The following is a 26471-nucleotide window of genomic DNA, read 5'->3' as shown; positions in this document are numbered from 1 at the left end:
AGGCAGAGATCTCATAGCTTTAAAGCTTCAGGAAATTAATAATATTTTCAATTTAGAACCGTCTCAAAGCAGCTTGAATACAGAGAACTACTCCATGGAGGCATCTTTTGTTTGAGCTTTTTATACTGCTTGCCTATGTACTTTGGATGCATTCACTGCAAAATCACAGAGTACTTATTCCTGCTTATTGCATTTAACAATACTATGAATAAGAAGGCAAACGCTTTCTTACATGCCAAGTGCTGTGCAAGTACAAGGTTTATTTCAGCTATTTCCACTTCTCATCTTGTTTGATCATCCCTGTGAATCTTCTACAAAGCACATTCAAAATCTTACTCACTGAGATGTCAGTGATGTGCTGGGAGAATTCCTATTATCAAATGGTAAGGCTGCAGATGACCATAAAAAGTCAAAATGTTTCCACTAAAAGTAGCAGCCTCAATATCCCCTATAATTTCAGAGCAAAGAGGCTTTGTATTTAGAAACATAAGGCATCAGCTCTGAGAAAGTTCACTGAAGTTTTCTAAAATGAAGTACAAGGGAAAAACTTAATTCCACCATTTCATTTAATTTTAACATTAAACTATATGTTTGGGCAAACAGGATTGGTTACTTTAATCATCATTATACTATTATTTCCAAATAAAAAGGAAGGAAGGATGAGGGAAGGAAGTAATTTCAAGGGGCATCCCTTGAAGCATTTTCATGATCTTCATTTCAAAGATTACATGGTAAGTGTGGTCATAGCAAAAATTTGTGGTTCTGCCGTCTTACTAATTGAGTTCCAAACTGAGTTCTTAATATCTCTCTCTCTACATCCTGATCTGAAAAAAATCATAATAATATTTCCTTACTTCAGAGACATGCTGTAAAGATTATTTAGTAAAATGTTTGTTCAGGGTTCAGAAAATACTAACCATTACATATTATACATTATGTGCTAATTTATCTTAAGCTGCAGTAAAGCTTGAGTGAAGTGCTTTGTAGGCAATCCCCAGTGTATGCTTTTGTAATTAAATTTGGATAAAGTTATCTACATAAGAGCACTGCATAGTAAAAGAATCACTCATAGCTTAGCATCTTTTTAAACTATTATTTATTAGCTCTGCTAAACTTGACACTGATTATGAAGAAATCCAACTGCATGTCAGTCAGTAGTCCCTGTACTTAGAAAATATTTAGAAGATCTATAAGAATTATTTATTGCTACTTCTTTCTTTTCAAGCTTTTTTTAAGAAAACTTGTGCAGAATTCTTCCTGCAGTGAAAGACTGTGATAGAAACTGATTGAGGAAATTATTCTTTCCTACAGCTCCAGCTCAGCAAACACTGAGCAGGGCACCATTTCCCTCTTCATTAAGACAGTGTTTAAGCAAGTGATTAACTTGCAGAAAGTTGCTCCTGCATTATGTGATTGTTTTACAATACATGCAAAAGTATCTAAAAAGCATCCCCTTCTTTTCCAAGCACTCATGAGATGTGGTTGATTAGGAGTCATCCCCAGTTTTCCTTCAGTGATCTTGTGTAAACGCTTTTCTGCATGATGCCCAGGAAGTGCACATGCTGTCTTGCCTTCATAGATGTTGAATATCCCTTCACTTCTGACTTGCAGCACGAAGCTCTTCCTTGGCCAAAGCAGCTAGTCCTTAGGTACTTTGTGAAGATGTCTGGGCATCGTATTTCCTAAAACTATGGTTACGAAAAGATTCCCTGCAATGAAACAGATCCATAAATAAAGTTGGCAACTGAAAAATAATCCAAGAAATTCCCGCTTTGTGAAAAGGAGGAGCTGGCAGATCACTAGCTGAAAGATGCTATGTGTTAACTTCCACTCCCATCCCATGCTGGACACAGTGGCTTTGTGAAGAAGTGTATATTCATAAGAACCTCAGTCGAGATGCTTCTGTCTCAGTCAGGGGACTAAACCTGTTACCTGGGAGTGGAAAAATCATTCTTACTTCATGCTGGCTAACACCACATCGTACCATCTGTTCAAAAAAACACATACCTTTCTTATCTCCCTCCTGCTTTCAAATATTGAAGAAATGGCAAGATGTTTCTGGTATCTTTTCATTAGGGCAAGGGAGGAAGATTTCTCTAAGAATTATGTCATTAAAATTACATAAATCCATTGGCCCAGGAATGAGCAGCTTGGGAAACAAAGTCAATGCTACATTCAGGTCCAGTGGAAGTCAGCAGACTTCTTTAATCAAGTATGAAGTTAGCAGAGTATCTTATGGCCTGTTTCTAGCTGCTAGTAAAAGTTACTTTCTTCCTTGCAAAAATGGTATAGCTGCCACAGAGAACCCTGCCCAAACTGTACCTTGTGCTGTTGACTTTCACTACAGGTTTGTACAGCTCTGGGATCTTCCTTTCAATCATGGGCCTGAGGCTCTCCTTCAGCTTCCCATAGTTCTTTCTGAGCTCTAGCTGGTATTCCCGCTGATCAGCTGTAATAAGGCGCTTGTTCTTCTCCACTGCTTCACCACACCTAGGAAAAAAGAAAAAAAGGCACGACATGTACCACTTACTTTTGTTAAACTCACTACCTTTGTGTTAGGTAATCTGAATAGCCTAGGATCCAGCTCCTCTGTGCTAGGCATCCATGTGATAACTTGTCAAGTTCAAAATCGTAATGAACTGAGACACTTTGTCTCTTTCAAGTACACAAACTGAGGTGATATTTTTGGTCACTGGAGATGCATGAGGGAGCTAATAAAAGCCATATTGAATGACCATAGAATGCTGAGCTACCTGCTTATTTACTGTTCAGAGATTCAGTGACAACAGCAGAGAGCAGAGGCTGTATCTTCTGCATAACGCTCATTTTTATTTAACTCAGACTTACCCTTCAGGAATTGCTCTTTGTCTGGACTAAGGAGATTAATATCTTGCTATGTGAGTATGCTTGTTAAGATTTACAAATATATCTAAAGCAAAGGCCACACGTGTCTACTACTACCAAACTGTCTGCTTGACATGTTTCCTTATGAACAGCTTCCTACATAAAAATGTAATTTTAATAAAAATAAAATCAAGGCAATAATCTGAAATGCTTGATTTCTGTAAAATGTCAAAAGAGAAAACAAAGTGAAGATCTTAAGTTCTATATTATTACTTTGAAATGCCAAAATTTTCTCCCATTTGGGACAAAAGCCTGCCAAACACTGGCCATAAAGTAGGGATAAGAAGTGTCTGAGGACTGAGATGCCACGATTCATTATTCTAATTTGAACAATTAATTACACAGTCATATTATCGTTGCATTATTGTCATTATTTGCTTTATTGGCGCAATTCAGCATTTCAAATTTGTTTTACTGACCTCATTATAAACTCTTTGAAGCACAGTCTCAGCTTGTTGTGATGTCGATACAGCTTAGGGTCTGCTGGAATTTCAGCCAAGAACACTTGCGCTACCTCTAGCGGTCCCTTATAGGAATAACACAGGAAAACGTCAAAAACACCTGCTTAGTCTGAAAACAGACCACACGTTCGTTTGTTATTTCACGAGCAGAATTACGAAAGAAAATAAAACTAGGCAGTCACCATAACAGGATGTTTTTTTCCACCTTCCTCGCCACCACCCTGATTTTCCCTTTGACAAGCAGATTTATTTTTTTTTATCCTCTCCTGTTTTTCTTTGTCCTCCAGAGTCACAAAAAAGGAAACAGACAAATTCTGCTCAGCAGAGGAGAGCTAGTATAGCTCTCCTGCCAAACCTCATTACACGGGAGAAACACAGCTTCTATGTGAAATATGAGGGAGTGAAATAAATGCAGAGCAGAAAACGACCGCTCTTTCCAAAGCTTACAAGAATGTGTTACTTCAGACTACAGGCTTTGGTTGATGGAAGAATCTGGAGAAACCGAGAGTATTTAGGCTTTTAGCAAAGAAACCAAGCTCTATGAAACTATGGATAATGCCAGGTTTTCTCTTAGTTATGTCTTCGTTCTTTCATTTTATTTTAATTGCCTTTTTTGTTAGGAGGCATATTTATGTTATAAATATTGCATAATAATAGTGCATCTTGACTTTCTTTTGGGGCACTCAGGTTTTGACTTAACGTATTTTCTGTGAAACTGGGACTTTGTGGTTGTCCCACAGCAAAATTATTGTAATTCTCATTCCCCAGGGATACACCTGGAATGAAGAAAATGGCTGAGATGGCTGGTGTGCTAGAAACAGAAAATCCTTGGATGCGTTCATAAGGCTTCTGTCAGCTTCTACACCTACAACCAAGACAGAATTTCCACAAAAACTTTCACCAAAAAATACCCAGTGAACAATATACAATGACAAAACACCAAGGGACGGAGTTTAAATGCACATTGCAACTAAATGTGTCTGACTAGATATACTTCTTCCAGTGCAAGAGGTGAGAATGAAAAAGAAAAGCACGATGAGAAAACTATGTAGAAACTCTTAATTTGAATCCCTGACATATTTGAATCCTTTACCTGATTTACAGTGGCTCCAACTGAGCCCTGCAAAACCATCTGGAGCATTTTGGCATCTGGTGGCTCTTGGTTGGTGGCTGCTGTTAGTTCTTGCGTTTTTTTCCGCATATCTTCAATAGCAACTTCAATTGGGGTTAAAATAAACTAATGGAAACAGAAGAAAGATGCTTTATCACCTGAATCATGTGTGCAGCTGACCTGTTCTAAATCTGGCAATACCACTATCGTTCTACTATGCCAAAAGCAGCAGCTGTGAAACTCAGGAAATCATTCAACCTAAATGTCATCTCGGTAGATGCTGTATCTGATCCAAAGTTTTTTGACATCTTATCATTTGCAAGAATCTTCTTTAAGGTCCCTTCCAACCTTAACTATTCTATGAGCCAATGATTCTAAGAATAGGATGTGGAACTAACTCCCTGTTTGCATAAATTTGCTATTGTTCTAAGTTACTGACTTCATGTCTGAAATGATTTTGCACTTTCTACCTTTATAAAACTTCCTTGCCTCTAAACCAGCTCTAAACCAAATTTAATTCTTTGATTGCACTTTATCAACTAGAAGTACAGCCGTAGAGTTCCACACATCCTCCTATGCAGCACTACAACCAGGAGGTCAAAGGCAGAATACACACTTGCTATCCTCTCTTGTCCACAGTAAATACCCATCTTGAATTTGTTTACCCATTCTATGCAACTCCTACTTATAAGAGTAAGGTGTCTGAGAAATTAATCTTTCTTTATTTTCTGCCAAGCACAGAATTTGAAAATCCCCCCACCCAGAGACTCCTTCAGCCCCTGAGAAATTAGATCTGTCCTCAAAACCCAATTACCACTTCTTTTTGGATGACATTTATTCTAGTTTTTATGTAGGGGAAAGCATGCATCGTGGTTAGGATGGTGTTCCGCTTGTACTGCTCGCTGAGCTCTCCTCTGGGGCGCCCATCCAAGGTGAAAGGTGTAGTGTACATGAACCGACAGAGGTTGAAGTTCTTCTCATAATAGGTTACCCTGTCTTTCATCTCATACTCATCAAAATATGGCTCCACAAAAGTTATTTGTATGTATGCCTGAAAAAGAGGGAAGAACCATTACAGCGCTTTATAACCCAAGAAGCACAAAAGGAATGGCATATGTGAGATATCCCATAGTATGCTTTGTCTAAGCACGGTCTTGAAGAGCACAGAGCTGCAAATCCTTCAGGACTCCTTCAGAGCTGACAAAACTTGCCCCTGGGGAGGGCACAGCTTAACCTTGGGAATCAGAGCCAGAGAAGGGACTAGAGATTAAAACTTACAATTTCCACACTCTGTGACAAGCTACCAACTAAGCTTTTCACAGAGACTTTAAGGACACTCCTAAGCAGAGAGATACAGCCAAATTGGTTTACTTTTTCAGGTGCTTTCATGTCTGAGCATAAAAGATTCAGGAGGATCCACCTCTCTTCCTTTCTCTCCTGTGACAAAACTCTCAACAATCTTAGTAGTACTTTCACACCTTATTGGGATCCAGCTTTCTTTTGTCTACAGGAGCAGAGTCCTTAATCACTTCCACAGCATCCTCTCCAAAACACTGACCATAAAATCCCTGGAAAAGAAACAGGATTATCCAAGAGTGTTTTTTTTTGTTCTTAATACAATGCTAATGGTCTATATGGCTCTAGAAGAAAGAAGTAACCATGACAATTTCTGGGCTCTGTACAGTCAGTATACTGTTTCATGAATGACAGCTGGCCAAGGTAAGGCATTTTCCAACAAAGATCAGTTTGAGTTGCACAAAAAAATGCAGAATTCAAGGTAAATCAAATCAGAAGGGAACATTGCAGTTCCATGAACAAGCTGAAAAGATACCAAAGCAATTATCTGGCATGCTCAAACAAAATAATTCAATAAATTACAGCCCTGCCCATAAGAGACATGGCCTCAAAAGAATGGATCACTTTCATCATGATGATGTAAAAAGGCCTACAATGGAAAGGATATACACAAAGGAAATGATCTATTGTACAAATCAGCTTGTTACTGACTTTTATATAGCAATTATACTATTAGAACTGCGTGGGTTCATTAGAAAGTACAACATAACACTGGAAATCATATTAACACAGTGGCTTTTTTCTTTACCTCTAATCTGTGAGAAATCTCAGGAAGTTTGGTAATTGCAGGTTCCTTATAAACAAATTCCTGTTCATCCAAGTCCCCAAATTTGGATCCATAGAAACCAACGCGGAAGTAAGTTCCAAATATCCGCTTTTGACCCTAATTGATAAAAAGACAGGAAATTTACAATCACTTATTTTTTATGTCTATGTTGTAGTACTTGGATGCCTTTTTTTCCCCTATTGGTGCATAAGAAAACACACTAATCCATTATTTTCCCTGCTTTTCAGCCATGTGTGAACTATGTATCATTGGTGACGAGGAATCCATCAACAGATGTTTATGAAGGAAAGCATACAAGTTAAGGGGACATATGACTGAAATCTAACTTAAAATTTAGGCTATCATGAAGTGACCTTTGCAAAAATGAAGTAACTTATTTTTTAATTCCACCAAATACATGTTAACAAAATTAAAATTTTGCAATGAAAATAGGTAAGAACTTGAAACTGATTAGACTCAGCAATAAGATTCCTCTGGAAAAAAAGAAAGAAAGGGGTAGTATGAGTGCCAAGAATTTAGCCAAGCTTTTGTGATTTTTCTGTTTTATAACTGTAAACACTAGTTCATTGACAAGAAAATTATTTGTTTTCAATTGATGTGGCCAGGTGGAATTGCACATGTTCTGTTCTACGTTTTACCTGTTCAGCTGTTTTTCTGTAATTCTAAACTAGTTTTATATTAATCTCAGGTTTTTGCTCTAGAGAGGATAGGGCCTTTTTTTTTTTTTGCTGTAGGCTACCCTTTGCAGGTAGGCCAAAGCATCTGGAAGCTTCTGTTAGAAAAAGAAAATAGATCTACTTCACATGAAGAGCTTTATTATCAGCAGTCTTATATATACAGTTCAACCTGGAAATGTGTCTTTCAAGCAGTGCCTTGCCACATGAGTACCTTATTAATAATGCTGTCAAAGGCCTTCTGCAACTTGCTGTGTGTCAAGGCAAGCTTCCTGAAGTCTCGATGTGCTTCCAATACAGGGATAACAATTTTGTAGACCTCATTCACAGTCTCATACAATCCCGCCTTGGGAGAAAACAAAAGAGAAGGAAGTAAAAAGTTAGAATAAAAGGAATGAGTCCTCATGCCCTCTGAAAATAAACTAGATATGCATTAACAACCTGGGTGAAAAGGGGATTTATGGGATTCATCTTTTAATCTGCTATGTTGCTTGGTTTAGCTTTCTAAAAACAGGTACTAGTAAATGGGTAGTTCTGAGCTGCAAACAACCAGCTGGATCAATCTAATTTGGATCCCTGATCTGCTGGACTCTCAAGCCAAAATTCCTGTGTAAAGCTCGTGGTTTCTAGGTAGGGGCTAAAAGACTTAAAAATGCAGGTGAGCAGAAGGAAATAGATTTGTTTAGCATGTATGGTTCAGGGCAACCAGAGCTGCATCTGGACAAAAGGAACCAAGATGATACTTTGAGTGATGCTAAATCATATATCCTCTTTAACACTACAGCCATATGATGAGCTTCTTGAGTATTAACATTATGACTCTTCATACAGAAAGTGCAGATTGTGAGGCTAGGGGTTGATGTATGCTGTGTAAAAGCACAGGAATTATTCCCATATGCTTTCTAAATTCTATAGTTTAAGGAAGATCTTTTTCTTAAATGTAGCATCTCATGAAAATATCAACAAAAAAGGCTTACTTAAGGCCCGGGATAATAGTTTTCTGCTGATGCAGCCTGTAGTTTGCACAGATAGAGGTGGACATATGGGCTGAACTAGGCTACCTGAAAAGTCTACCTTAGCCAACCTTGCTGAGGCAGAGCTGGGTCAGCCATAAGATTGTTGTCACTTGTTGCTTGCAGTGCAGCAGATCTGTGGAGTATGTTTGAGCAGTAAGATTATGTGCTGGTTAAATAAGTTATGGATCTGGCCCAGATAGCTCCATTCCATTTCTCAGTGATTTTGTCGCTCACTCACCGTGCTGAACAGCTCTGCTGCTTGTTCCAGCAGCCCTACCAGGCCACTTTCAGAGAAATACCTCCCGGAACATATACCATCTTCATCTGGAGACAAAACATCATCTGAAACGGCAGATTCTTCCAGCACATTGGATGAAATATTCTAAAATAAAACAGAACAGAAATATCAGAAATCGAATCAATAGTCTATCATAAATACCAAGGCAGAAACAGTTACAACGTACTTCTACAATGGGAATGAGATTATGCAAGTGTAGCCAGGAGATACACAATTAAATTACATTTAGACATGAACCTCTGCAGATGGCAGATCAGGAGTTTTGCTACAAGAATCCTAAACCTTCTTTATTGCCTAAGGTTTAAAAGGCAGTGAGTCACAAACCAGGCCCCCTCTGGTGTCTGGATTTCCATGGAGCTGCAATGAGTTCAACCTCCCATGCAGCAGGAGTCACAACCAATATTCCCTTCTTGCTGCTGGTGCCTGAGGGTGGGAAATTCCAAGCTGCACCCCAGAACTCCTGCCACCTGCTGAAGAAGCCCAGCTTTTAAGTTGCTGATTAGTCTTTTGCAAGGAGAAAAATCTGACCCAGACAATATTATTCCAAAAACTGCAATAATTAAATGCTGCTTCTTATTTCAGCCTCTGCCATATTAACTCTTGATCCTGCAGAATTTACTTGGTTTCTTGTTAACATTACTTGTCTTATTGATCTTAAATAAAACTAGATAAAGTACACAGTGTCAGTCACTCTTTGAGATTCTAGACCACGAAATAAGATTGCTACAGTTCTTCAGGATCTCTTTGAATAAATGACACTGGTTAGAGTCAACATTAAAAAATTGATAATATATATCAATACATGTAAATTAGCATCAAAATATGTGTACATACAGTATGGAGCAAGCATATGTAACTTTCAATAGCAGGAGAAATGCTAAGCTTCGATTTGCTAGTAATTAAAGGGAGTTAAATTAGTGTCATAATGTGTCTCTTCAGCAGACACTGGCAATGACAGCCTGTCTGAGCGCAGAATAGATGCCAATTGGCTAGCTAGCTGAGTCCTTAAAGACATCTTTATAAAACTGTGGACACACTGAAGGCTGTTACTATTGATCAGATTTCAGATAAAGAATTGGCACTACACATCACTAGAAACATGGGACTTTCCCCCTTGGGTTTTATGGATGATTTATTTCTCTATGGGTGAAATTTACTCCAACCATGCTGCCATCACAGTGCCTAGTCCGCAAATCACATCAACTCCAAGCACAAAGCTCAGGGCAGCATTCACAGGAGTAAAGAATATGTCTGAATTTCAGCCAGAGGGAAAACTAGCATGTTTTTAGCACACCCATGCCACCTTTTACCTACCAGTCCCGTTAAAGACAGTTACTTCAACCAGAGATAGCCTATCTGACACGCACCTAGGGTAACTTGTTCAGCCCATGTTGCAGCTCCGTGTCTGGTTTCCTCTTTCTGTAGCAGTGGCCATTAAGGACTTCTCACAGAATAGCACATGGCCTTTGGTAGGTTTTTATTTTTAGTGAAAGAAAAAGAGTCCAGAAGAGTGATTTATTTATGAAAGTAATCTAGAAAGTCTCAGATACCGATTATCTCTTCTTTGCCTTTAAACCTAATGTCAGGCATGTATTTCCCTGTTTTAGAGTTCACACACTCCAGCAGGAAAGAGCCTTCATGATGCATTCCTTGTTCTTGAATGAGCTTTTGCAAAATGGACATGCCTCACCCAGATTTTGCCTTGATCTGCCTTTCATAATGAACAATTTTCATAAGTCCCTGTGGTGGTTTGGTTCTGGCATGGTTTTGGTAGCTGGGGAGGGGCTCCAGATGTGGCTGCTGTAAGAAGTTCCTAAAAGCTCCACCAGGCAAGGCCGAGACATTAGAGAGAGACAATAGATGCACCTCTGCAATTAACATAGGGAAGAACTAATATAAGACCTGAGAGCAGAGAGAGCAAAGTAGAAAGGCTGAGCTGGAGAGGTGAGAGTAGTGCTGGAGTGGAGATCCCGAGGTTGGTGAGGAAGAGTAGGGAAGGAAGGAGAGAAATCAAGAACAAAGTAATCCGGGCCTGTGAAGAAGGTAGGGGTGAGTGTTACGCATTTAAGCCCTGCTCTGTGTGTTGTCTGTGTCCTGTGTGCATCTGATTACTGTGAAATTATTATTTTTTTTCCTCTAAGTTCAGTCTGTTTTGTGCAGGACCATAATCAGTGAATCCTTGTCCTTTGTCTGGGCTCAGGAGCTTCTAGTTGGCCTTTGTCCTCCCCATCCCAGCTGTCTGAGTTCACTTGTGAGTTCACAACTGTGTGAGTTCAGTTGAGCAGCCACGGGGCTGGTTCTTTGTTGCTGGCTAGTCCCAAACCACAACAGACCCTTCTATAAAAAAAGCAATACAGAAGTTACCATGTATATTGTCAGGTATTATTGTGGACCACACAAGCCAAGTTTTCTTTAATGAAAATAAATACTTGTGTAAACTCCAAGGGCTTTACTGTGATCCCCAGCCCTTATCACCAGGTTAAGTATGGCTAGGGTAGCCTGCAACCTACATCCCCAAAAGAGCAGTCAAATTAGGTTACTGCTAATTAGCCTGGTGCTTCAGCAGGTAGATACACACACCAAGTCCTTGTCTGTAGTAATATGAAGTTAGTCCATATGCAACTCATACTCTTAAGTCCAGCTTATCACTTGGAAAGGGGATTTAGTGTAAACACAAATAAAGTTGAAAGGGAATTTCACTGAAAATGATCCCATTCCAGTTTTGGGCAATAGTTTCGATTGCATGGGGCGAAGCATATACAGTTCTGTCTGTCAGTGTAAGGAAAAGTGTTACTCTACTGATAATCAGTTTTCTGGACACTAACAGAGTCACTGCAGAAGACCTACAGCAACTGATTTAATCCTTTGCTGTCTTATTTTACTCATCTGTAAAAAGTAGATAACACTTCTGCTTATCCAGAATAATAATTTTAATAAACATTATTAGCACCCTCAATTCCACAACTAAATGTATATCATCAGTATGACTTAATTTTGTTTCTGTGCTAAATGAAGAAATGGATACAGAAAGAGTCAGTGAGTGAGATCTGGAACTCCAGGTAAAGCTGACTCAGTCTGAGTTGTGGTTTTCTCTTCTAACAAGGTCCTCTGAACAAGATATTCACAGATACTACAAAACACAAACCTGTTTCTTAAGAATGGGAGCTCTTCTCTTGAAAGACTTCGGAAAAATGCGAAGTGTTATTATTATAGTTAATTATTGTTATTGAGCAAACTGAAATTCAAAATTATGCTGTCAGATAATGAGTTGTGCAATTGGGTTTCTGGTCATTAAGGCATTTCATTACCTCTCTCCTATGGAGCAACCTTTCCTGTGGCAAACGTATTTACACAAGCATTTGATGAGAGAGATTGATTTGTTCTTTTTAAACTTCTACATTTTTGCTTGCACAGTGCCATATAGAATTGACTTCACTTTTCCAAAAATTACTGGAAACAAACCCATTAATGGCAACCTGCATATTCTGGGAGCAATGGAAGGAGGAATTGCATTAGAGTCAAGTGTGCACTATTACAAGCATTCGAGGCAGCCTGGGAACAGGATGGCATTCAGAAGGGAATGCATATTTCTCCTATATCTACGTGATGATAATACATCACAAGTAGGGAGTAAACAACTAAATAGAAGTAATGAATGGAAGTCAGAAGATGCAAAATGGCAGAAGTATAAATCCATGGCCAGATGTTTAGCCAGTAAAAAGAGTATATATACAGCTATCTTAAGTGTAAAGGAATTGAAGAGTAACACTAGTCCATCACCTGATGGTGGAATTGCAAATAGTAATATTTACACTACTAAATGCAAAATGCCAATCATTTTCATATTTACTACTCTAAAGTGAAAAAAAATCCAAGGTGGCATGGTTATTTACTGTTCTGAAGGGGAAAAAAACCCTGGTGGTATGGTTATGTCAAGGGATGATGAATGTACCACCTACTAGTGTTAGCCATTTCAAAATCACCTTGGACCATAAAATGTGCTCCTCAAGAGTGCAGAAGAGCAAAGCAGAAGGCTATTCAGGTAGCAAAGTTCCAGAGGAGGAAATATCCTTTGTGGCCCACATTTTTTAAAAAGTAAGCAAAATTAGCAGATAGTGGTAGGTTTATCAGTCTGCATCCAGAACAAAATGGTGAAAGCACTGATACAAAATTTTACCAAAGAAAAATTAAAGATATTGTTATTATGGGTGCAAATTGGAGCATAGGAGGTTCAAGGTGAATATCCGAAAAAATTTTTTTACTGTGAGAGTGACAGAGCACTGGAACAGGCTGCCCAGGGAGGTTGTGGAGTCTCCTTCACTGGAGACATTCAAAACCCACCTGGATGCATTCCTGTGTGATGTGCTCTGGCAGGGGGGTTGGACTAGATGATCTTTCAAGGTCCCTTCCAACCCCTAGGCTTCTATGATTCTATAATTTATATTAATACAGACCAGACTATACAAACCCAATACTTCAAAAGATATTACAATCTCATAAAAGCAATAGTGATCAAACAGTAGATATCTATATAACATCTGAGTTGATTCTGCAACATATTTCCTCTAGTTAGTTGGAATGATTCATAATAATTGCATTAAACACTCTGTAAATTAATAATTGTCTTCACTGGCCTTAGAGAATAATGAGAAAAGGAATCATGAACACATGGGAATATTGAAGGGTTAAGTTGTATCTATTTTTAATAATGTGTGGGAAAAAAGCAATACAATTTCTGAATTTGCACAAGAAATCAGTTCAGGTAAGGGTAACCAAACTGCATAATCTGATAACAACATAAAAATATCTGCATTTCAAAATGTCTTAACAATATTATGTTGTTATGACTTCATCTATGTGATGTAGAAGAGAGAAAAACAAAACCCAAGAAAACTCTGTGGAAAAGATAAATGTATTACTGAGTCAAGAGCCCAACAACACCAAAAGAACCAGTGGAGGCTTTGAAAAAATAAACTGAGAGACACTTGCCAGGCTTAAGGATCTTTTACTTTCTAAAGGACATTCTGCTTGACTTTGATGTGACTACCTATGGGCTATGGTGATTGTGTGATTCATCAATCAAAAGGGTGTTGGTTAGTAAATGCAGGACAGTGGAAGTACTGCAGAACATGCCTAGAAGAACTCAGTGGCTACAGTTACCTAGACTGTAAGGAAAAAATTTGAAAGATCCATCTGTTACAATTGATAAGTATCAGCCCTATAAAAAGGCATGTGATAATGGAGGGATTCTACTTAGTAAACAAGAGATTACAATATCCAACTGCTGAAAACAGAAGCTAGTGACAGCCAGACACTTAAGTACCAGTTTTCATGAGAAAGCAACAGAAGTGGCAACAGATACTCTGCCATTGTAACTTTTCCTTCCTACACATGGACTTCTACCCTACTTCAGGTAAGAAGGAATAGACACACCAGCACAGGCCACTCCAGCCTCATGCTGTGAGAACCTGGGAGCTGTTTCTTACCTGGAAGGTGACACTGCCCACTGGGAGATAGTTTCTATCTTCAAGCATGCTGAGATACTCGGCCACCAGTGCTGCAGCATGGACCAGGCACATGGCTGCTTCTGTGTAGCACTTCCTCTTGGTGTGCTTCTCTGCCATGTTCTGCAGCCAAGTCAGCCTCAAGTCAGGAGACGTCTGGTATCCTTTGGCAATTCTAACAACACCAGGCAGAAAGGAGGTGTAAACGATCACTTCTCAAATAACGAAAAAAACCTTTGTAATTCTCCACTGGGCTGGATGGAAGGAGACATGTCTATCTTTATTCTGTATAATTCACTAAACATGGGGCAAAATAAATCATTAGATGGGGGTAAGCAGGACACACAAGTGTTATGAGGAGAGTAAAACTGCAGAACCCATGACTCTTTAGTGTTCATCAGTTCCTGACTCCCATCATTGCCCAAGCCTATGCCCAGCTTTCTGTGGCTCCGATCCAACATGCTCAGCTTGGCAGCCTGGGCCGCCTGTGACAGATCTGCTGTGCTAAAGTGGCAATGTATGCAAACAGAACAGCTAGACAGCTTGTCCTCAGATGGTCCCTAAAATACACAGTGCTTGTTCCCATCTCACTGCAGAATTTCTTCAGTAGTAATTCTAAATAGATTCACCTGTACATAAGATCCATTAGCATCTCCGGATCTTCCTGAAATTCCCTCATTTTCACTGTATCTGACAGAATGCTGTTCAGATTACACAGCAGCTCCTCCACCTGCAGTAACACAGAGATCAACATGCATTTTTTATTTTTTTTTTTTCCCTTAGAAAAAGAACAGCATCTGCACCACATGATGTTACTCTCTTTTAGTCCCTCTCACCCACAGAAAAATCAGAATGCTGAATTGCTTGCTACGAGATACATTTTTTCCAACCCTATTCATTTTAATTAATCAAAATGAGCTGGAATTCTTTGATCTGTTTATTCCTGATGGAAAAAAAAATAATCAAACCTATGTGCTAATGTTGATGTGGTCTGATCAGAAAACAGTGTTTTTCTAAGACTTCAGCAGAAGCTGAGTTAGTGTAAGAATTTTAGCAAAGTCTCTGACAGTTTTCTGAAACGTATTTCATTATTGCTGCTGCTGCCTTATGAATTGAAAAAGGGAGAGAAGTTTCATGATGCTACTTGTCTGAAAACATAATAAGTCAAACTCCTTCTCTGAAAACTTACAGGGTATAGTTCCTGCTGGCGTCTAGAAGAAAGTTGTACACAAAGCTAAGAGATACTTCTCATGTAATGTGATTTCAATGGAACTTCTTGAGTTTGTTCTATGGAATTATGGCCTCCACTTACGTTCCCCACTTATAGTTGTGTTAGAAATAAACTCATGCAATAACCTTTGCCTCCTTATTTTCATTGCTTTGGAAGACCAGGATTTAGGACTTGCTCCAAGTGCATTTGCATGTGAAAGCTCCTGATAAAAGCCACAGATGTCATAGAAGATTTTACCTGAGCAGGAAATGGAGTTGCCTGCATAACCACATCTTCCTCTGCATAGGCTAGGATGGTTCGTAAGGATCGTCGAAGGAATTCCTCATTAAACTCAGGTGATTTGCCAACCAGAGAGGCTAGTGACATGGTCACTTGCATCTTCACTCTTGCAAAATTCTTTCAGAAGAAAAACCAAAAACATGCGATAATGATGGCTGCACTGTATGTTGTATATCAGTTCCCATCTCTCTGCCTGCTCTATAGTCCAAATGCACTTTCTCCTGCCCACACTTGAGTGAGTTAAAACCAATGCTTAGATAAGTGGCCTCCAGTGCACCAAAGCCAGTCCTTTTTTACCTGGTTAAGACAAAGTTCCCAAATTCTTACATGTCTGTACTTTGGGCCAAGAATGTACCTTGGAATGCATATACTTGCTTGAAACAAGGGAAGTCAGAGCATTTCTTTACACCTCTGCACAGGCCACTGGGTGTGTAGATAAGGGCACCCAGAAAAGGAAGAAAGTCTGGGAAAACATTCTGAAAACAAGTCTGGGAAGCAAAAGGACTCTGAAGGCTTCACGTTGTGATGCACTACACCTTGCTGATCATGGTGTCTCAGGGGCATACATTTTCCTCCTGCAAAGCCAATACTTTTTACATATTCAAGGCTTTAAAAGTCTCAACTAGGGAAGAAAATGCTGTGCAAGACCAGATGCTATACAAAATGCTAATGCATGTCCTTTCATACTGGGACACTGTGTACCTACATGCACTACATACATACATGTATTATAAGAACCAGAGCCTAGTCCTGAGACCAAGGGGATAGCGAAGAATTCCCATTTACACAAGCATACATCTATCAAGGTTATAATTGCATTAGAATAGAAATAGTCTAAGTTTAAGTAGTTCTGACACAAGAGAAAAAAACCAACCAAACGAGGCAAAATTAAGAGTATTGCTTGTGCATTGTATAGTCCTTGAACAATAACTAAAACTACTCTGCCCCTACACTTCTAGCACTTATTCTGGCTCAAATATGTGAAAGCAACTAACTATGACTATCTGTAGGTGCATTCCACATGCTGTCACAAGTTCTGTTTCAGTTTCAATTCATCACAAAACAGGTGGCACAAAACATGTGGCTGTTCTCAAACTCTTACACTGGTAGAGCTGAAGCTGTATCTCATGAGGAGATAAAGAGTGGCACAGGCTTGAGTTCGTGTAACATCCATGCTGCTGCTGCAGTGATGGAGGACTCTTTGACACAGGTCAGCACACTGTTCAACCTCCTCTTCAAACAGGAAATCTCCAAACTGAGGGAGATGGAGAAGAAAATATTTATTGGTCTAGTTCTGGCCAGCAGATTCAGGCACAAACCCCAGAGGATTCTGACAAAGACTTAAGTTCACAAAAACTACATTTTAAATTTTATTTGAACTTCTGATCCCTGTGATGCTTTAGATTCAATTTTCAAGCCTTTCTACAGAGAAGAAAGGTTTGAAAAGTCTTTGTGTTTAGAAAAAGAGCAGTAGAAAGAGAGAAGTTAAAAATATTTCTCAGAGTCCCATGGCTCCAGGAGCTTTTGAAAACACCAGACAGTGCAAAATTCTTAGAAGCATGGAGAGTTGCTATTTTCAGAATACGTAACTGTTGATGAAACACACAAAAACTTCCTTAAATATAAGGAGCAATTACTAGCTTTTTCTATCAATGCCCTACCCTTCCTAGCCCTCCAGTGTGCTCTTCTTCCTGAAGTGTGCCACAAAACTTCTGTTGCCCAGTTTTCATTGCCCTCCCTTATAGTGTCTCTGCAATACACCTAGCAAGCAATAAACTCATGGGGCAGGATGTCTGTCCTTAGAAACTCTCAGCATAGACAGCATATCCAACACCCACGTATGGACATACAGAGGACTGATAAAGGCATGTGAGCAGAATACAGGATATTATTTCTCATTTGCAGGCCCATTTCCCAGTTCTCAACCTTTCTTCACTCCATTTTTCTCATTGTTTTATGTCTAATTTATATTACAAGTCTGCTGGCACAGGGTTCTATCATTTTTATTTGTAAAATAACAACTATACACCTACAGTGTAATAGAAATAACTGAAATGATTGCTTCATAAAATACAGAAAAGAGTCAGCTTAACTAGAAGATCTATTTCAACAAGAATAACAACTGCTTCACAAAATTGATTATTGTAATTTGAAGTTAGCTTTCAAAGATAAAGTACAATGAAAACATAATTATGAGTTTCATAACTACTCAGATATCTACCCTGTAATCAGGTGTTGTCAGCCAATCTGCATTTAACACCAGATAAGGACTAATTGGACAGGAGTATCCTGTTTGTTATTTGCAATTTAGAATATTTCAGGTGAAAACATATTTCATGGATTTTTTCCTTTGTGAAACTGCTTTTCTTTGTAGGACACTACATTTTAATCAGGTTTAATGATTCCTCATGAAGCACCTAATCTTTTCTGACGCACATTATAAAAATGCTGGGTCAAATTCTGTCTTCATAGACATATTTAATTTTTTTTTTTTTTTTATTATTACTGTTGATATAGAAATGAAAGAGAGATTAGGATTTGGTTTAATTTTCAGGCAGAAGGAAGATTAAATCAGTCAACATTTTGATTCTAGAGATGTTGTATTTAGAATTTCACAATCTACCTTATGAGTAGAAACTTAGAATGATTCCTCTGATCTCTGATGAGTTAGCTTTGACTTCTCTGCTACCCAGCTGGTTGGCAACTAGTCCTGATGATATGATACTTTAAATTTGGCTTTAGGGAATCAGTGCAACCCCTAGCATTGATATTTCTAATTCAAACCAGAATGTATTTGAAATACAATGGGTGGAATTTTTTACACTTTTTAAGAGTAGACTGCTAAACCCACGAGATTATTCAAATTCACTTATTCCATCTGGTGTCATCAGTTGAATAGCCTTACAACAGCAGTAGAAGTCTCTTAACACCCCTATAGAAAGTAACCTCTATTACATTTGCAAAACATATTTCATGAAATACCAAAGGATTAGTGGTGAGTGGACACAGCTGCTCCAGAAATGTTCCTCTTGATTGGAAGCTTGAAATTGGAATACCTTGATTGGAAGCATGAAAACAGAAGTATGTCAAGAGCATACCTTAGCAATGAGTGCTCTGAGTGTCGCAAAGCAGTGAGTCAGGTAAGTGGTGCTCTGATCACAGCCAAGAGAATTTACTAGGACCTTTAGAACTCCTCCCAGAAGATTGTCTCTGCACTCTGCTGCGAAGCTTGCCTACACACGGAGGAGAAAAACAACAATAACTGCATAATGTAATTCAGCAATGAACTGGCACATAGGAATGGAAGTTCTCCTGTCTATGAGTCACATTCAGGAGTTTAGAGATTGCAGGTTTTTACATTTGTTAATATCTGCTTCAGAGGAATTGCAAAACATTTTTGTAGTGATCAGAAAGAAAGAAGGAAATATGTCCCAAACACTTCTCAATATACATTGCATTTTGAAGCTCAGCCACCTTCTGCAGGGTTTCTTGAAGTGCTGTCCATCTTCTGTCCAATCTTCCATATTCCTTGGATAAAGAAGGGATCTTGTGGTGGGCAAGCACTATCCTTCCCATTGACTCTTCATTGTCTGATTTACTGGGCATATAGGCTACATAGCCATACTGATATGCTTTGATTAAACCCACAACTCAAATAATGGGGAAACTAGGTGCTATGAGTGGTGTCATGTAAAAATCATATCAAGTACTGCAAAAATCTAGTAGCTAGATGCATTTCCACCAGCAGGTTTTCAAGAGAGAAAGTTTTTTCCTTGCTATTAATGGCTATGCATGGTGTTCCAATAGCAGTATTCCCACACCCATACCCATGAAGATGTAGTGTCTCTTCTAAACCAGGAGAATATATTTGAGTCAACTAACACAATTTCACTGATGTTAAAATACCTGTGAAATCGTACTACATCTGTCTCCTGAAAGCTCTGCACATTACACTGTTCTAGGGGTGAAAATCTCTTTTCAGAAGAAAAGAGGTGGAAGTATCTTCCATGCAGGTGGAACATACTTTCCTGAACTGAGCAGTCTGTGTGAGTCAAAGTAAAACCCTTTTGTCTCACAGTAGCATACATGCAAGTATGACCAAAGGCCACCCAACAGTCTGGTTCCAAATTACTAATATGTTCAGATATATTCCTAGCATAATGAAGGTTTTTCTTCCTTCAGCCTCTCCAAACTCCAGGATCATAGTAAGCCAGTGGAAATGGCTTTCAACAATATCTACTGAAGACAAGATGGTGGAATTGCCTTTCATTCACAGTAGTGCAATGCTCTACATTAGAAGGGGCTTGTGGCAGCAGCGTAAGGCAGGCATAAATTTCATTTTTTGATTAATTAATCTTCCTTATTATAGATTATAGATTATAGAATTTCACCGAATACATTTAATTAAAACATTTTGCACTGTCTAAGAAACAAAAGAAGCAATGAATCTTGCTTTCAATTGCTTCTGAGGGAGAAAGGACTGGTACCAAGCCAGCTCTGCTGTTTCTTACCTGGATGATGTTCTCTTGCATATCAAGAATGATCAGGTTAGCTTCAGTTGCCAGGTTTCCACTGATCAGAGCTTCTTGATCCAGCTCAGCTTTTGTCCTGAAAAAGGAAGTTCTATTTAAAGCATGCAGAGAGTACTCTAAGAGTTAGATGGCCTGCAGTGTAGACAAAGCAAAAATACAAAAGATATCATTCTGAACGATCCCGTTAGAGCAAATAATTAAAATAGTGTTCAGAGGTGTTTCTTTAAGAACTGCAGAGGCAAAGGAGGAGAGCTGATATTGTAGAATAAAAGTCCCAAAGGGGACACCTGAAAACTAGGCCTCTAGATAGATCAAATAGATGCATCTGTTTTCTTAATAGCAATCTGTGAAGTGGCTACTCTGTCCTCAATATCACGCTCAGCCTCTCAATAAGCTATGCAATAATTTATGAATGCATTGTCTGTAGTAGAACACCAAAACCCAAAAGGCAATAACAGGGAACTCATCCACCACTTCCAGCAAAGCAAACAAAAATAGAAGGCCTGGGCAAAGGGAAAATCACTTCAGTGCCACAGCACCAGTGTTTAATGTAGGCAATTTAGCACATTCATGCTTGAGACTGTTGACAACATAAGACAGCAGGTCCAAAAGCTTCAGGGTCAACACAACAGTGCTCCGGGCCATTTAGGAGCGGATGAAACATTTAGAAAAGGCAGAAGGTGGTGGTAAGGTAACACATGATGCCCTCCTGGCTGAGACCTAAGAATGAGGTCTGGAACACAGCACTTCTGCAGCTGAATGCTCTTAAGTATAGATGCAGTTCTAATGAAAGTGCATTATCAGAGATCCCTTCTATGCCACAAACATGAAGAAAAGGCTTTGCTCTTTTTCCTAAACTACTCAGAAAAGGGCTGTTGTGTGGCCAGAAGCAGCTCTCTAGAACTTGAAATAAGACCTGCTCTGACTCAGGCCAAAGTTCTTGTGGTTTATTTCTGTGGCTGGAGCAACACCCTTACAATCACACTTCAGAGTTTCTTCAAAATCTGTGGCTTTTCTGCTAAATTTACTCAACTTTTATGCCCAGTGGAGTTTTACGGCCACCCCCCAAAAAAACCCCAAACACTCAACCAACCAACCAACCAAACCAAACAGGAAATACAGAGCCATCCTTTTGGGTACAACCAGATAATTCTGGAGAGGTATAAGAAAGGAAGTAGGGTAGTCATATGGTTATTAATTAAAATTACTCAAATAAATGAAGAATAGAATGGTCTGTCAAAGGCTGGTGGTATAATCAAGGCAGAGATCAGTAATTATGAGTAAGAACTCTACAAATTAATCAAACAGCATAGCTGTTTGAACCATTTCTAGCAACCACTCAGCCTTGCACATTAATGATGCTGACTGAATCCACTCTGACACCACACATAGTTTATAACTGCAACTACAATCCAAAAGCATGCTGGACTCAAAGAGAAGCAGGCTGAGTAAGGCTGAGTTGTAGCCTGTGCAAACCTGCTGTCCCATGTGCTACCTGCTAACATCTTACTTATAGGACGTATATATTAAAGGGATCCACAAAGGGTGAGATCAAAGATCTTGCATACCACAGTGATGTCTCTGTCTGACAAACAGTGGACTGTTTAGACAGTAATAATTCAAACAAGTACCTATCACCAAATGACACAACTCCTCTAGGGAAAAGCAACAAGTTCCAGGCTTACCCAAAGCTGGCACATACCACATGAAAATGCTGTTAGTAACAAATAATTCCTGAAAATACAGTTTTCCATAAATCTAGACACTGACTTGTCTACTACCATACAGTGCTGATAAGGTGAAATGTACTGAGAAATCCTAACTTTAAACCTGAAACCAGAAAAATATTTGCAGGATTATCTTCCCCTACTCCAGCTAGTAATTCTGAATTTTAAAGTAACACATCAAACCCAGCACAACTGATTTACTGTAGCAGAACTACTGTATACAGTGAGGAACCACAGCAACACCAAAATAAATGTCATAGCAAGCTTCTGTGGGGTATTTGCCACAACTTGTATCAATAGCCAGTGTTTAACACACTGCTAATAAGAAGGAAAAAGTATTCTATTAAACTTCTCATTCAAGTATTTGTGATCTCTTTGTTGTTTCATAGCAACAGTTGGATGCTTCTGCTGCATAAATATATTCTGTTTCATTCTCTTTGACTGAAGAGGGAAAGGATTGAAACTCCTGATTTTGTAATAAAACATCCTGGGAGAAGGCAAAAACCATAAACCCCCCAGAAATAGCTTGGTTCTAATAAAAGCAATATGTATTTATTAAAGTACTTACTTATCCTGTCTCTCATTTGCCTGCCGCCAGTGAGTCTGCTCCTTTCTCCAGCGCAGGTTTTCATTTAGCCCTCCTGGCCTGTCATTCCCTGAAAGTGCAACATATACCAGTGAGATGAAAGCAAAAGAGAACACCTGAAGTCAGATAGCTCACTGAGGGAAGGAGGTACATGTCTGTAGCAGTCTGTCAGAACAAAAACCTTTCAACTTTACAGTGGAAGGACAGGATCCCATCATCTTCTTCATTCAGGATTTTTAGAATATTAGCTTGACCAAAATACAAATTATTCTTCTTATTAAATGAGACAACCTTTTTTGATATGAACAGTTTGTTCTGATAGTTTTTACACCATTTCTTGGCTCTTGATTAGACACTAACATGATTTCTCAGAATGTCTTAAAACTTCTTAGTCAGCCCCATTTTCTTCACTTGAGAAGAGCTCAGTCCTAGCTACACCTTGGGTAGTTAAAAGCTAATGATATTTTTAGGCATAGAAAACAAAGTAAAGTCTGCAAGGAAAAGGACCATGGGTGAAAAACATAAGGATGAAAATGGGCAGTATGCATAAAACCAAACAAACTCATTTATATCTACAACCTCCTGAGATCCTCTCAAAAGACATAACTTAGAAGTACCAGCTGGTATTCTGCAGCGCTTCATCATTTCTCCTCTTGCTCCTTCACCTCTCAGTAAAGCCTCTTCCAGTCGGGCCTTAACATCTCGTGACTTCTGCAGTGCTTGGTTGCTAACTTTATCTGAGCTTTGTTTGCCCTGAAAATAAACTCAAAACAATCAACATCGATGCCTTCATCTTTGGACATGAGTCCAAATTGCACCTCCAGAACCTGACACAACAGGAGAGGCTTGTAGAGGGGCAGAAAGCAATTAATATTGACTAACATATAAAGGATAATTAAAAGTTACAGATGAGAAAAGAGGTAGTGTATGTACTGCTAACAAACACCAGTATGTAGCTCAGTGCCACAGAGTGAGAAATTGAAGACCAGAGAGGTTATTTGATTCATTTCAGACAGACATTGTCAGAGAGGGGACTCCTGATGTCCAGTCCCAGCTCTTAACTAAAAGGTCATCCTTAGTATTCTGCCGAGAATTTACAGGGGCTGTCAACATATTGCCCAACAAAAATAGCCTCCAGATCTCCAGGAAAAGGAAAATAATAAAACAATTTAAGCCAACTTTGTAAGTCTTCTTAAAAAGTTTTGGTTGAATTTGGTGTTAAGAGTAGCGTCCATTATTTTATCTAAATGAGTTTGTCCACTTGTACCATGGATCAGACAAGAGCTAATTTAACAATTGTCAGTAACAAATTTCCCCTGGATAGCCAGAAGGTAGGGGAAAAAAAATAAACAAAAACAGGACAATAAAATCAGTCCATGTTTCACTTACCTTGTACTCAAAGCATGACACACAAATGAAGAGGAGGTCTAAAATCCTGTTCAACTGCATGGATGGAAGGTCTGCAATCCATTTCTGTATTAGATTCTGATCAGCATTTTTCATGATCCAGAGGAAACAGATCAAAAGGTTGCGAGTAGTATCAGGACCTAATGTGGCACTCTGTCTGTATGGCTAGGAGCAGATAAGTAAATGTCAGTTGCAAGAAGAAGAAAAAGAGGGAGTTCATTCAGGTAAAGTAATGTGATTTAAATTCTAGTGAAATCAAAGTTCACAACTGGCCTTCAGTAAGTTTAGCTTCTTCCAGGTTATACTGATTGTATTTTTTGAATGTATGTGCGTGTAGTCAGTGACAGGACCAGTTGTATGAATGCAAAAGACAGAAAGCAGCAGAAGAGTATTGTTTACTAGATGCTTGTAATTTAATTTCCTTACAATAATGTAGAAAAAAAATTCTATAACTGTTTGGTCCCTTCTTGCCATGCAGTTGTGTCAGCCAAAATGAATAGAAGATTAAAAAACCCATGAAGGTACAGAGAGAAAGAAGAATTTTAAGTCCTAGATTGATGGATTCAGGTGACACTGAGACTGGGAGATGGGGAAGTCATAATGGCATTTGCTAATCTGGAAATGAGACTAGGTTGGGTGTGAATATGGGTAGAAGGATGTGAGAGAAAAAGTGGAACTACATATGGTAAAGGAGTACATAAACTGCTAGAAGAGAAGAGGGGAAAATGACAGGAAATATATGAGGCATTCTTTGTGTCTGGAGGAAAGAAGAATGCAGTTTCTCATTACTGTAGTTACTAGTGACAAGAAAGGAAAAAAAAAAAAGGGAAAACAAAGAAAGAAGAAAACAAATATAAGAAAGCAGACTGGCAGAGCACTGGACATACCAGGGACACCAGAGATACTCCAGAGCTCCTGAGGCTGAACTGATTCCCTGCAATTGCAAGGGCCACGTTTTGGTTGATTGCACCTGTAGACTCTTGTTCTTCTTCGGAGTTTCCTGTGCGTCCCTTCCCACTGCGGGCATCTGAAACTAGATTGGAAATATCCCATCGGGACTTCAGGTGCAATCCAGCTGCTGCCATTCACATGTCACAGTCTTCCATTGGGTTGTAACCTAACAAAACATTTGGCACCTCCAACCCTGAGGCTGTTCATCTGGTTGATGTATCAAACAGTGGCAGAGACACAGCAACAGCAAGACGGATTGCAGCCATCTGCAAAGGCTGCCAAATTGTTAAATAAACACAAGGGAAGAAGATGTGTCCAATAAACTCCAGGTGTTTAAAAAAGCTAAATTAAAAGCAAAGGCAATAGCCAACATGAGGTTATCTCTGAAGTTCTAGGCTAAGTCAGAGCTTCACAAGACTTAAAGCTCATTTCAGGCAGAAGAATCAATGCAAAAGCTGTACAAGGGCTTGGTGATATTCAACAAAGTACATAAGTATGCTAACAGCAGACTGCTGACAAAGGCAGTATTCCCTGCTGGCTAAAGAAAAAGTTTGATTTCAGGCATCTAGCTGCTTCTATTCCCTGCTTGTTCTTGACATCACTTCCAATAAATAAAGTTATTTATACTTTAGTTTTGCAAAAATCTGCTCTGATTCTGAGTGTCCGTTTTGTGTTTTGCAAGTTTTTCAGAGAAGCTGAATGACTAGCCAGCCCTAGTGTGTTCAAAACTAGGTGAAGAGCCTCTTGTGACAGATACTCTGAAAGAAAGACACTCTAAAAACTAGCCATATGCATACACTTGGGATTCCTCATGTCTCATTTTCATCATTTTCAGGGTACCACTTGCACTAGAAGAATGGAGAGAGATCTGATTAACCAACATATAATAAATGCTTTTATCATATTAGACTGGAAGTGCTAATTGATACTTTCAAAGTAGTGAGGTTTTTTATCCAGACATCTAAGTGCCAAATATTTTCCAAATCAGTGACAACAGTATATTCTTTACATACTATGGGTTTTTGTTTGTTTGTTTTGAGGTTTTTGTTGTTTTTTTTTTTAGTTTGTAGCCTTTATTTTATTTTTGGAAGTGGAATGTAGTTTTCCAAGTAGCGCAGATCTGCTAACCTACAAAAAAATGTGAAATAGCTTACTTTTCAGCAGCATCGTAAGAACACACAGGTAGCAAAATGCAAGGAAACAGCTTAGATAATGGTATTTTAAAAGGCTTCATAGCATAGAGCAAAGTTTATAGTTATAACAGTTGATTAGAATATATATCCTGTCTGATCATTACATCTTCCTGAGATTAATTTTGGTAACATGTTACTAGTAATAAAGAGCAATACAAGAAGATAGAAGGAATACAATCCAATTTCTTTAAATATAATGTAACATGATGTCAGTATCACTCTTGCTTTCTTCCCTACTGCCTGCTAAGCCTATCTAAATCTCAATTTTCTTGCAGGTCTTGCAAGCTTTATTTACAGAATCGTAAGATTTATCCTAAGAGATAGGGAAGAGTACTTACACCTACATCTCTGGTCGATCATTTGCTCATGATGTGAGGACACTGGAGTTTATCCTGTCTCTAAAAATCCAGTTTACTTGTAAGTAAAGAAATAGTCAACCTTACTAGACTGTGAC

The 26471-nt window shown here is 38.8% G+C and overlaps 1 protein-coding gene across 1 annotated transcript in view; it reads right to left on the bottom strand.

Annotated features, from left to right (window-relative positions):
- Window positions 1-1645: 1645 nt before the first annotated feature.
- Window positions 1646-26471, bottom strand: part of DOCK8 (dedicator of cytokinesis 8) — a 66927-nt gene continuing 42101 nt past the window's right edge. Inside the window, exons 29-47 of the mRNA XM_009993612.1 lie at window positions 24761-24906; window positions 23856-24038; window positions 23084-23219; window positions 22449-22536; window positions 20133-20229; window positions 18720-18854; window positions 16724-16876; window positions 15580-15738; window positions 14741-14841; window positions 14094-14286; window positions 8548-8691; window positions 7508-7639; window positions 6581-6715; window positions 5955-6044; window positions 5291-5527; window positions 4459-4602; window positions 3324-3430; window positions 2323-2490; window positions 1646-1709 (exon numbers count right to left, since the gene is read on the bottom strand). Of these exons, the coding sequence (XP_009991914.1) occupies window positions 1646-1709; window positions 2323-2490; window positions 3324-3430; window positions 4459-4602; window positions 5291-5527; window positions 5955-6044; window positions 6581-6715; window positions 7508-7639; window positions 8548-8691; window positions 14094-14286; window positions 14741-14841; window positions 15580-15738; window positions 16724-16876; window positions 18720-18854; window positions 20133-20229; window positions 22449-22536; window positions 23084-23219; window positions 23856-24038; window positions 24761-24906 (2612 nt within the window). The remainder of the gene's footprint in view (window positions 1710-2322; window positions 2491-3323; window positions 3431-4458; window positions 4603-5290; window positions 5528-5954; window positions 6045-6580; window positions 6716-7507; window positions 7640-8547; window positions 8692-14093; window positions 14287-14740; window positions 14842-15579; window positions 15739-16723; window positions 16877-18719; window positions 18855-20132; window positions 20230-22448; window positions 22537-23083; window positions 23220-23855; window positions 24039-24760; window positions 24907-26471) is intronic.

The sequence above is a fragment of the Chaetura pelagica genome, unplaced genomic scaffold, assembly GCF_000747805.2.
Source record: "Chaetura pelagica isolate M959 unplaced genomic scaffold, ChaPel_1.0 scaffold42, whole genome shotgun sequence".
Classification (NCBI taxonomy): domain Eukaryota; kingdom Metazoa; phylum Chordata; class Aves; order Apodiformes; family Apodidae; genus Chaetura; species Chaetura pelagica.
This window is presented reverse-complemented; position numbering and strand designations above follow the sequence as displayed.